The sequence below is a fragment of the Bufo bufo genome, chromosome 5 (genome assembly GCF_905171765.1).
Source record: "Bufo bufo chromosome 5, aBufBuf1.1, whole genome shotgun sequence".
NCBI classification, from domain to species: Eukaryota; Metazoa; Chordata; class Amphibia; order Anura; family Bufonidae; genus Bufo; species Bufo bufo.
The window spans coordinates 83,460,495-83,474,185 of NC_053393.1; the positions used below are offsets into that span (position 1 = coordinate 83,460,495).

A 13,691-nucleotide genomic window follows, 5' to 3' on the forward strand; every position below is an offset into this window, starting at 1 on the left:
CGCAGCTAATCGAATTTCTCCTGAAATATGGATTGAAGTCAGTTTGTTTGACTTTGATTTGCTCAACACTAGTGCAGACTTTATCTTGTGACCTGTTATTTTTGCTTTTTTTTGCATTCTGTAAGGCTTGTTCTAGGTTCTACTGTATACTAATATATAGGGATGTGAGAGTCTGCTCAGTTTCTATCAGAATTCTGGTATTTTTGACAGCAAGAATCATGCTGCACACAAAACAATTTTTGCCATCAAAAATATCTAAACCCCTGCCGACAACTGAATGAGCCTAAATTGGGGATGTGAAATAAAATGAGGCGTACGGAAATACTTCTTTTACTAGAGGTGTGATAGATCTGTGCAAAAACCTTCAAATAAATAGCGTTAGGGACTCATACCAGTAAAGACTAGAGGTAAACGTGGAACAAACATATTTAAGCTCCGTTCACATTAGCATCATGGAGTTCCGGCAAAGCCTTGCCAGCTATGATTAAATTAATTTCAAATGAATCCCAATGATTTCTTGACAGATCCAAGGCTTTTGATGCTGCTTCGCATCCCCTCAGGTTTCCGTAATTTTTGCAATTCCGTAAATTACTGCAGCACTCCAGACTATGCTATTTTTGCCGTCAATGACGATGTAGACCAACGCGGATGTGAACAAAGCTTTAAAGAGCTCTCAGGAAAAAAAATCAGATTGCTACAAAAAAAAAAAAACATACAAAGCACATAATAAACAAAAAATGCTCAAAATAATCCTTACCCACCCCGACCCTGCAAATAAAATACAACAAATGGAATGACCCAATGGTTTTTATTGTCGACAAATTTTACTTTTCGGCTAGTTTTTCATCAGCACCAGATCCGCAAATAAGGGTTATAAAAAAACCACAATTAAATTGGAGATCAGATCTCATAGGAAGAGGCGTCAGAAACAATAGAACAGCGGCATTGCTTGCATTAACCCTTAGAACCCTGCTCGCTCATCATCAGGAGTCTCTGCATATTATTTCAGATTGTAACAGAAGGGACTTAAGTGCAGTTGATGACTACCTAAGCCAAATTTGGGAACAGAGGGAGAGAGCATTTAACAATATTAAACCTGCCTCCAAAACATTACAAGTGGTTTTAATTATAATTGACCTACATGTGTTATTGTATTTTATATCTTCATTAGCGCCAGGATGTGGTCCTTGGATGGGGCAGGAAGGACTGGTCGTTTGACATATTCCAGGGAGTGTCGTTGAGTGATGCTGCTCTAAGTTCACTTTCTTCATTGGGGAAATAGGGTTAACTTTTGACGTCTAGGCTTGACTCACACCAGGTGATGTCTTCTGCATCACTTCTGAGGGCAGGTTTGGAACAGTCCCTGAAAGTCTACACCAGATGTATACAGCTGTCTACCTATATTGTATTATACATTGTTATTGACTCCATTGCCATTGACTGTAAGCTTATAGTGACTCCCATAAAAAAAATATTTCTGTGGGGATATACATTTCTCAGTATAGAGCAGCATTAGGCTTTGTCAACGCTACGTTTCAATACAGTTGAGGCAAAGGTCTACCAGCAAAATGTATGACAAAAGGACAGCGATAGTCTATGGGGATCTTTGATGTCAGGGCGCAGAACATAGACCCCAAATATGGTGTACATCTAGCTTTTATACCCCACGAGCCATTCAACATTACATGCTATGCAATAAGATACAATGTATGCCATTCAGCTTACAAATAATACACACAAAATATTTTCTCCCCTGAATTGTACTTCAGTTTATTTTCCGACTTGTCATTTCACAAAATAATCATTACAGTAATAAAGTAACTCAAGCAACTCAAACATAGCAGCCATACCCTCCTGGTCCAATCATCACCCCCAATCGCAAACTTTATTATATCATCACTGATACATCAGAGGGATCGATAAAAGACAAGAACTAGAAGAAGACAAGTCAAAATTTGACCTGAATTTTCCCACAAATTTGGATTTGTCAGAATCAGAATTTCCTGAGAAAATTTTTTGGAAAAGAGTGAGAGAAACAGAGAGAGCGAGGGAGGGAGAGAGATTGATTTTCCAGGCACTAAATGTAATTTCGATTCTGGTAAAATCGATTCGTAACCGAATCGAAACTCAGGGTCGATTGAGACTTTTGTATGAATCTGACCCCAAAAATGTTTTAGGAAATTCGCTCATTTCTAATATGGACAATCAGAAAAAGTCGCTGCCTACAACTGTACCGTTTATATGAAAATGAATCCGATGATTTCCGCAGCAGAACTATAGGACTGCGCAATGATAGGAGTGATATTCCAATGGGATGCTGCTAAGAGATCTTTGTACGTATGTTCTGATGGAACATATTCCAGTATTGGGTAAATCGGTAGTCCAGGGGACCCTTGGGTCTCTATACCTACCTTCCCTTATTTTACATACATCATCCTCTTCAGAGATCCTCTTATCCTGAGCAGGTCTTCCGCCTTGGGTCATGCTGGGCAACCTAAAGACATTTCATGAAGAGACGTAAGGAGCAGTTACACCTCTTTGTTTTCAGCACCACCATTACTTAATGAAAAAAAAAAAAAAACAAACAGACAAAAAAAAAAAAGAAGTAACAGAAGGGGATTAGTGGAGACGAAAGAGAGAGGCTGGGATTGTAACTGCACTGTCTGCACAGTGATGAGTCCCAGGCAGAGAGGCAGCCAGGAGGAGCTCTGCATCCAGATGGCCAGGGAAAGTGCTGCTCTTGGGTTACTGCAGGGCAGGCGGCTTGGGAGCCTGTTACAAGTCCACCAGGTCTGAGAGAGAAGAGAACAAGGGAGAGTGTGAGTATAAAGAAGTAACTGGCAATGTGCTCTCCCCATTGTTAGCATTACTTGACCCCCTGTGACCTGTGCAAGACACAGATGTCTGCTACCTCTATCACCTCCCACTGCTGGGAGCCCTCCCACCCTTGCACCTGGGTAGCTGAGCCTGGCTGTCTGCTGCCAGTGTGCTGCTTGGCTTTACAGGGAGAGCAAGAGAAATAAACATTGAAGAGAGAAGAAGAAGGAGGAGGAGGAGGAGGGGAGGAAGAGATTGCAGCCTTATGCTGGAGATCAGAGCAGATCAGGCTCCTTCCTCCTCCATGACAGAGCCACATAGCCCTGGTCGCCTCTCTGCAGACCACCAGTGACAGCAACAACCCGTGACTTCTCCAGACCACTCTTGTCTGCAAACACCAGGATCTTGTCAGCTCAGACCCCCCACCCCAGTGGTGTTCCCCCCTCCCCACCCCCTGCCTCAGTCCTCAGGAGCTGTGGGCAGCTGGAGTTCTTCACTTAGTTTGGACTTGGATCATCTGGACTTGCAGCATTCCTCTTCTTCTCCACCACCACCACCACCACCACCTTGGTTATTATTACTTTGTGCACCCCTCCTTCTTCCCCTCTTTCACTTCTGCACATCAGAAAATAAGGAACTTTTATTTGCAGTTACTGGACAAGCCTGTGGCGAATGGTGGGAATTTCAAGCCCCTTCCAGTGTAAGTAGCCATCAAGTCATGTTTCAGTGCTTCTCAATGAGCTATTATCTGCCAGACCTGGGACCACTTACCTTGTTTCTCCAAACTGCAGCTATGCATGACAATTTAGAGGTGTTGCACAGTTTAAGGTCATGTCCTATAGGGATGGGTTGCACTAAATTAATACCTGAGATTTGTAGGTTCTGTCATCTTCAGGATTTTGCTTTGTTTAGTTTTTTTTTTGTGTGTGATATGCACATATTGCATTGATAATTTCATTGTTTTTCAATAGGCCATACAAATCCTGGAGATCAGCCTTCATTATGTGTGTTGGTATAGGGGTGCTTTGCCCACCACCTCTATGGGTGGCTATTAGTTATATATATATATATATATATATATATATGTCTGTGTGGTCGTTTAGTCATATATATGATGGTTTCAGCTTATATTGATTAAAAAAATATTCCTTTATGAAACTTGTGGTACCTGGACAGCAAATCCAGGCTATAACAGGACAGTCCTGGGAGGATTAGGTAGTAGTGGACAGCCATAGCTATCTATGCTCCAAGCAGGCAATATTACACGGAAAGCTCTAGGTGCTAACATGTATCCATGTATGTCCATCTCTGCCTCCTCTACTGTATACAGTCATACTGTATGTACACTATGGGGCGAGCCTGGCTGACATAAAACAGGAACTGGCTCACACTCCATATACAGTATGTGAATAGCAACCAAAGAGTAATCACTACATAGTGTCTTACCATATCCATGGCTCTGGAGAAGCTAAGTTGTAAATAATAATAATAATAATGATAATAATAATATCAATAATAATTAGAACAATAACAGTAGTAATAATAATAATATTAATAATAACAAATTAAATAATAATAGTCACAATTATAATAATAACAGTAATAATAGTAATAATAGTAACAGTTATAACAATAATAACAAAATTAATAATAATATTAATAATAACTAATTAAATAATAATAGTCACAATTTTAATAATAACAGTAATAATAGTAATAATAATAATAGTAACAGTTATAACAATGATAACAACATAAATAATAATAGTAGTAAAAATTATAACAATAACAGTAATAATAATAATAATAGTAGTAACAATTATAACTAATAAATAATATTAGTAGTAGTAACAATTATAACAATAACAGTAGTAATAATAATAATAATAATAATAGTAATAATAATAATACACATAATATAGCACATTACAATATTATAACCATATATTAAGAGGAGGAGTGTTTTCATATAGATATTGCCCCCCTTTATTGTATCTATTTGGATATAGGGCGGGTGAAGGTCCCTGGCTGTAAATCCTATCCCCCAGGCTGCCCCCTTTAATGGATTGATCTGCAGTCTGGGCCAGGGCTTCTGCTCCCTGGTATATAGGTGGACTGAGAAGTAGGTTTATTTCTTGCTGCTGGAGCCTTTAATCCTGTGGTGGAAATGGACAGGCATCTGGCCTGGCCGCCGAGCAGATTGAGCCTGGCCAGAGATAAGCAGGAGCAGCTTGGGGAGGCTGATAGTGTGCTCTGGGCTTCCTGGTGGGACACACAATGTCAGGCAGAGTTTCCTAGCTGTGGAAGCAGGTTTCCTTAGGAAACACAGGCAGCTTCCTCCAGTGTTTTTCAGGCTCCAGCAAACCTTTCCAGGAAATGATCAGTCAGATCAATAGGCACATTGACATTTTGCATGGAAAAAAAAAGAAGCTGAGTTTTGTGGGTGCAGATGCTCCTTATGGACAGGCATATGAATGGTGGGAGCACCCTGGTGGCTATGTGGCTGAGGGTAGTAGTCCCTGTATGTGGAGACTTAATACAACACTGCCACATTATTCCTGGGTCAAATCCTAGAAATCAATGGATGGATCCATAGGCAGCAGGATTATCTGTGTAGAGTTAATGCCCAATCCAGAACTGGCGAAGTTACCCTTGATATTGCAGCTTCCTTTCAGGCTATGCTGGGGGTTGTAGTTACACTGCTTTATTAGTGACATGGATGTTTCTTCTCCTGGTTGTGACTGATCTTCCATGGCTCATGCAGGAGATGCCACCTGATAATGGGATGTGACAGCCATTGTGTGTCCCTGAGAGATGGCCAGTCTGTATGGAGTGCCTTTATCAGGGCAGTGCACTTGGCAGCTCCGTGCACCTTTAATGATGTCTTTTTTTCCAATTAAAGGAGCTGATTATAGCAGTAGATAGCTGAGGGTATATTGTGAGCTGTGGGAAGCTGTCATGTGTCCTGTTATCTGCCATGGAGGGGATCTGGGGACTGGGTGCTCGGTTCTCACGCTCCAGTCCCTCCTCATACAGCAAATCATCATCCCAGAACCAGGTCACAGCATGCCCACAGTAATGTCATGGCCACAGTCACTTATATACACAGGTACACACAGCTAAGGCTCCTGAGCCTCTATCTATCTATCTATCTATATATCTATATATCTCTTATCTATCTATCTATCTATATATCATATCTGTCAATTTTCTATCTATAATCTATCTAATATTTATCTAGTTATGCACCTATCTATTCATATAAAAGGTCTATCTCTCTATCTATTTCTTTCCATCCATATATGTTTTTGTCTATCTATCTATCTATCTATCTATCTATCTATCTATCTCCTATCTATCTATCTAATTATCTATCTATCTATCTATCTATCTATCCATCCAGTATCTATCTATCTATCTATCTATCTATCTATCTATCTAATTATCTATCTATCTATCTATCTATCTATCTATCTATCTATCTATCTATCTATCTATCTATCCATCCAGTATCTATCTATCTATCTATCTATCCATCCAGTATCTATCTATCTGTCTATTTCTATCCATCTATATCATATGTGTCTGTTTATCTATCTATCTAGCTATCATCTATCTTTCTGTCTATGTCCCTCCATCGTTTTGATATATATATATAGATCATCTATCTGTCTGTCCATCAGTCTATGTCTCTGTCTATTTTGAATAATACAGATTATTAGCAGTTATACAATATTACTAGCTGCCTATATACACCTATAGATTGATATATACTTCTTTCAAACTAAATGTAACACATAATGTATAAAGACATATTTGTATCTATAATTATCTTTTCTAATTATAAACATAATTGCAGATATTTTAGATATTTCCAATTCCACACATTGAAAAGGGTAAATCAATAACGATTATTGTAGATTTCTGTGTCTGTCCTGTAACCTCCAGGACCTATAGGTAAAACTACACTTTACCACATACAGATACCAAAGAAGTGATATAATACACTGATGAGGTATAATATGGTGTTATATATCTAATAGTACTCAGCAGCTCCACCGGCTGCTTCTAGTTATTTGCATTTGTAATGAATCTAAAATCATAAATGTATTTAATGATTCAATCTGGATAAACTGATAATTGTTTGAATAGTAAATCTAAAAGGTTATATATATATATATATTCTAAAATATTTCATTATACACAAAGATAGATAGATAGAAATATAGATAGAAGATAGATAGATAGATAGATAGATAGAAGATAGATAGATAGATAGATAGATAGATAGATAGATAGATAGATAGAAATATAGATAGAAGATAGATAGATAGATAGATAGATAGATAGATAGAAGATAGATAGATGGGTAGATGATGAGATGTGAGCTGGTCATCTGCAGCTCCTCTCCCTCCTCACACTACAGGAGTCCCCAGGAGACACACGTATTTATAGACCAGAATAAACAAACTAGTCCCTAAGAGTTAGGTTCAGCTCTGCTACATCTCTGCCTTGTTACTGTGTGCAGAGAAGACCCTCGGCCGCCGCTCACATCCCTCCTGTCTGCATTACTGGAATAGACCCCCGAGTATGTGTAGTGACACCCCTCCCCCATCACACAGTACATACCTGCCAAGAGTGATCTATCATCTATTATCTACTATTTATCTATTCTATCTATCTATCTATCTATCTATCTATCTATCTATCTATCTATCTATCCATCTAATATCTATCTATCTATCTATCTATCTATCTATCTATCTATCCATCTAATATCTATCTATCCATCTAATATCTATCTATCCATCTAATATCTATCTATCCATCAACCTATTATCTATCTATCATGGGGTTAGACATTTTCATAGTAAGATAATTTAGCAATAAAATTACATGGAAATATATATTGCTGTTATGGAGGGAATGGAATAGTGTAAAACTGTCCTCAATTTCCTACCTCATAGCAATATCTATCTATCATCTATCTATCTATCTATCTATCTATCTATCTATCTATCTATCTATCTATCTACTGTATCTATCTATCTATCTATCTCTATGTATTGCACTGTCTATTATCAATCTATCCATGGATCCATCTATTATCTCTCTCTCTTATCTATATGTCTGTCTATATCAGTCATAAATGATGTGTTTGCCAATTAACATATGTTATATCTATCTAATATTTATCTATGATCTATCTCACATCTATTATCTATCCATCTATCTATCTATCTATCTATCTATCTATCTATCTATCTATCTATCTATCCATCTATCTATCTATCTATCTATCTATCTATCTATCTCACATCTATTATCTATATATCTATCTATTATCTATCTAGCTATCTATTATCTATCTATCTATCTATCTATCTATCTATCTATCTCATATCTATCTATCTATTATCTATCCATCCATCTATTATCTATCCATGTATCTCTCTCTCTCTCTCTCTTGTCTCTGTAACTTCAGCCAAAGAAGTGTAAAATAATATCAATGATCTGAGAGATGAAAGATTTCCCCCTTCCTGTCACCCTTGTATAAACATCAGGATTATCAGACCCTCTCCAGGCCGGCCCTCACCCCTGTATATAATGTCATATACAATCATTGTCAGTAATTAGCCTGAATCATTAATAAAACCCATTAGACACCATGGAGCTCCATATTCCTAAGCATCTGCTGGAGGAGAGAGGCAGGGAGATGCTGGGGGTTATATACTGGAATTTCCAATGTACTTATGATACCGGCACATATGTGTAATTAATACATAGAGGCAATGTGAATCTGATGTAGCAGAGCTGTGTGTGTCATTTGTTATACAGGGGACTCCACTATTGTGTTTGTTGTAGCAGCTTTCAGAATGGCAGCGGATCTGTTTCAGATCTTTAAGACATAGAGACATATTTCTTACCTGTCTGGAGGGGAACATTTGGGACTATTTTTAAAGTCCTTAAAAATGAGATCAGATTTAAATAATTGATTAAAAAAATTGCACAGTTGCTTTAATTTTTGACACTGGGTTCTCTGATGCAGATTATATTTGGGTTTGTGGAAAAATAAAATATTATTAACTATTCAAAATAAATCTCCAAAGAGCTTAATGACAAACTCAGTTCTGCTACATCTGCATGCCTATAGGAATAGATTTGGGGATGGAATAAGCTGCCTTCCTGGTACTAGGCGGTGAAGGTGCCATATTGCTGTATGTAGATTATTACATGTTTTCTGCTATTATTTGCATTGTCTTATGCACAGGGCATTGTCTCACTATCTGCTTTTGTATGAGAATCACTGTGTTACATCTTTGCCAGTATGCGGCCCAGCCCACCCCCTTCCTCCTGTGTGGCACACACCTTCCTCTTCTGTCTTCCCCCCTTGCCCCATGGCCTCCCGTCTTCCATGTGGGCCCTGCTGATACTGTAATCAGCCGGCGCACATTGCCTGTCTCCGCAGCCTCACACATTGTGCTGATGACAAGCCTCTGGCTCCAGATAAGCTAAGAAGGCTGCTTCATGAATACAGAAGCCTCTGGACCTCGCCTGCCCTCAAACACTTACTTTTTCCTCACCTTCCTCTCTTTTGTACTCATTTTTTTCATACATTTTGCCACATAATTATTTTTCTCATCTAATTCAGTTTTACATTTTAAAAGTCGATATGAGAACTTTTTAGAACCGTCTTTCATATATATTTTTACTCTATCTAATTAATCATCTATCTACAAATGTATCAATTATCTATCTATCTATCTATCTATCTATCTATCTATCTATCTATCTATCTATCTATCTATCTATCCATCTTTCCGACATCCAGAGGATAGGTCATCAGTATAAAACACTCGGAAAACACCTTTTTATAGTCTGCACACTCTAGCCATTTACAGAAAGGCCCTTACGCATGATTTTAGTTTTTGTAATTATTCATGTTCCGGAGTATGTATTTATTAGTAGTGATGAGCGGCAGGGGCAATATTTGAATTTGAGATATTTCGCAAATATTTGGTAGAATATTCATCATATATTCGCAAATTCACGAATTCGAGGTTATTTTCTCGATCGCGAAAAATCGGCAATGTAATATTTGCGTAATACGCGCGAAATACAGGTGTGGGTCACTTTTGCTACATTTTTCAAGCTGCTAGAAGTTTCCTGAGACTGGAGAAAATGGTCGGCATGGCAGAACATTACAATAGCTTTATATGCAGATAGAGTGCTCCAATATATTCGTGATTGCGCTAATCAGCAATTAATTATGCGCATATTTTGGCGCAATACGTGAAACTTCACATTTTAGCAGGTCTGACTACATATTACTGATTGGTGCACTATGTATTGTTGTGACATCACAGCACTATGTCTGTAGCATGTATGTATGGACAGCAGAACCTATCACACTACCTAACACCCTGCACTGCAACATCTACACTATATCAGGATATAACCTACACTGACTACCTCCCACTAACTATCTGTATTATATATATAAGCTATCTAACTAAAACTAACTAACTATCTAATGTAATGACACAGGAAAACTGACAGCACAGCAATCACACTGCTGTCTCTCTCTCTGATCTGCAAATTACTGCATACAAGGGCTGCTGGGGAGGTTCTTATATAGTAAGGGGTAGGCAACTTTCCTATTGGTTGCTAGGGATGTTGCTAAGCTCAGACAAAGACATTGCAGCCTTCTCATTGGCCCACAAGCAGAAGGGAGGTTACTGATGAAAAAAAATATCTAGAATATTGGAAAATCACTATATTCTAAATATTCGTAAATTCTCAAAGTGCCGTTATTTGCGATTAATATTCGCTATTCAAATATTTGTGCCCAACACTATTTATTAGTATATAGAGTGTTTGTCTTTGTGTGTATGAGGATATAGTACAAGTTCCTGTGTGTGTATGAGGATATAGTGTCTATATGTATATCAGTATACAGTATGTGCCTGTGTGTATGAGGATATAGCGCATGTGCCTGTGTGTGTATGAGTATATAGTGTCTATATGTATATCAGTACACAGTGTGTGCCTGTGTGTGTATGAGTATATAGTGTCTATATGTATATCAGTATACAGTGTGTGCCTGTGTGTATGAGTATATAGTGTCTATATGTATATCAGTATACAGTGTGTGCCTGTGTGTGTATGAGTATATAGTGTCTATATGTATATCAGTATACAGTGTGTGCCTGTGTGTGTATGAGTATATAGTGTCTATATGTATATCAGTATACAGTGTGTGCCTGTGTGTATGAGTATATATATAGTGTCTATATGTATATCAGTATACAGTGTGTGCCTGTGTGTATGAGTATATATATAGTGTCTATATGTATATCAGTATACAGTGTGTGCCTGTGTGTATGAGTATATATATAGTGTCTATATGTATATCAGTATACAGTGTGTGTATGAGTATATAGTGTCTATATGTATATCAGTATACAGTGTGTGCCTGTGTGTATGAGTATATAGTGTCTATATGTATATCAGTATACAGTGTGTGCCTGTGTGTATGAGTATATAGTGTCTATATGTATATCAGTATACAATGTGTGCCTGTGTGTATGAGTATATAGTGTCTATATGTATATCAGTATACAGTGTGTGTCTGTGTGTATGAGTATATAGTGTCTATATGTATATCAGTATACAGTGTGTGTCTGTGTGTATGAGTATATAGTGTCTATATGTATATCAGTATACAGTGTGTGCCTGTGTGTATGAGTATATAGTGTCTATATGTATATCAGTATGCAGTGTGTGCCTGTGTGTGTATGAGTATATAGTGTCTATATGTATATCAGTATACAATGTGTGCCTGTGTGTATGAGTATATAGTGTCTATATGTATATCAGTATACAGTGTGTGCCTGTGTGTATGAGTATATAGTGTCTATATGTATATCAGTATGCAGTGTGTGCCTGTGTGTGTATGAGTATATAGTGTCTATATGTATATCAGTATACAGTGTGTGCCTGTGTGTATGAGTATATATATAGTGTCTATATGTATATCAGTATACAGTGTGTGCCTGTGTGTATGAGTATATATATAGTGTCTATATGTATATCAGTATACAGTGTGTGTATGAGTATATAGTGTCTATATGTATATCAGTATACAGTGTGTGCCTGTGTGTATGAGTATATAGTGTCTATATGTATATCAGTATACAGTGTGTGCCTGTGTGTATGAGTATATAGTGTCTATATGTATATCAGTATACAATGTGTGCCTGTGTGTATGAGTATATAGTGTCTATATGTATATCAGTATACAGTGTGTGTCTGTGTGTATGAGTATATAGTGTCTATATGTATATCAGTATACAGTGTGTGTCTGTGTGTATGAGTATATAGTGTCTATATGTATATCAGTATACAGTGTGTGCCTGTGTGTATGAGTATATAGTGTCTATATGTATATCAGTATACAGTGTGTGCCTGTGTGTATGAGTATATAGTGTCTATATGTATATCAGTATGCAGTGTGTGCCTGTGTGTGTATGAGTATATAGTGTCTATATGTATATCAGTATACAGTGTGTGCCTGTGTGTATGAGTATATAGTGTCTATATGTATATCAGTATGCAGTGTGTGCCTGTGTGTGTATGAGTATATAGTGTCTATATGTATATCAGTATACAGTGTGTGCCTGTGTGTATGAGTATATAGTGTCTATATGTATATCAGTATACAGTGTGTGTCTGTGTGTATGAGTATATAGTGTCTATATGTATATCAGTATACAGTGTGTGCCTGTGCTGTTATGAGTATATGAGGTATGTGTCTGTGGGTAGGTGGCCATAAATATGTATTGCACGTGGCTGTGTGTGAGTATGCAGTGTATGCGCCCATGTGTGTCAGACTGGCTGCTGCAGCGTACATCTTGACTTTATCTGCCATCGCCTCCTTCCTCCAAAGCACTTCCCAGAGAGAGATTAGCAGAGCCTTTATCAGGAATTTGGGGTTAGTTAGTCAGTCCCTGCAACAGAACTGAGACCACAGGAAATTTATGATCTGGTCTGAGGACCGCTTAACTCAAACAGAAAATGGAGTGGGACTTTATTATCCGGAGGAAGTGAGTCACACGATGAGGGAGCTCTGATTTATCACCCATTTGACTTCCTTCATCCCATCATTTTTTTATCTGGAGGTCAGTCTGCTGATCGCTCACTTTCCTCAGCACATGTATATCCACACACATACCTATATCTTATACCTACACGGAGTATCGTCCACCACTGCTTTGTAGAAATGCGTCCTCCATCCTTTGCATTCAACACAAAACGAGAACAGAGCTTTAAAGGGGTTTTCTGAGAGGTTTTCCGGGACCCCCACCGATCTGCTGTTTGAAAAGGCAGCAGTGCTAACAGTAGCGCCACCATGGCCTTCTCTTAGCAAAACAAACCCAGCTCCATACATTGTATAGAGCAGGGGTGCACAACGTTTCCTGGTTGGGGGCCACATTGCCAGACTGAACCAATGACGAGGGCCGAAATTAAAATTTAAAGGTGTATTAACAACTGAAATATTGTACTTATGGCTTATTGAACACACATTATATACCATTAATGTCTAGTTACACTTCCAGGACTCCCATCTAATGGGAGAAATAAATGAAAAATACATCTGAGCAGCCACAAGACATAGGCATACATGTCTGTTACTAGATGGTTGGGGGCCGCACAGAATGGTATCAAGGGCCGCATGTGGCCCCCGGGCCGCAGGTTGTGCACCCCTGGTATAGAGGCTGTGCTTGGTGATGGGGCTGAGCTGCACCTAGGCCTTGTGAACGATGAACGTAACATCACATGGCCTAGGAAAATCTAGGGAAGGCCACGGAGCT

The 13,691-nt window shown here is 38.3% G+C and overlaps 1 protein-coding gene across 1 annotated transcript in view; it reads left to right on the top strand.

The window, feature by feature from the left end:
* The first annotated feature begins 2,720 nt into the window (after positions 1 to 2,720).
* RUNX1T1 (RUNX1 partner transcriptional co-repressor 1) overlaps positions 2,721 to 13,691 on the top strand; it is a 142,751-nt gene continuing 131,780 nt past the window's right edge. Inside the window, exon 1 of the mRNA XM_040432750.1 lies at positions 2,721 to 3,517. Coding sequence (XP_040288684.1) covers positions 3,490 to 3,517 — 28 coding nt within the window. The 5' untranslated portion in view covers positions 2,721 to 3,489. The remainder of the gene's footprint in view (positions 3,518 to 13,691) is intronic.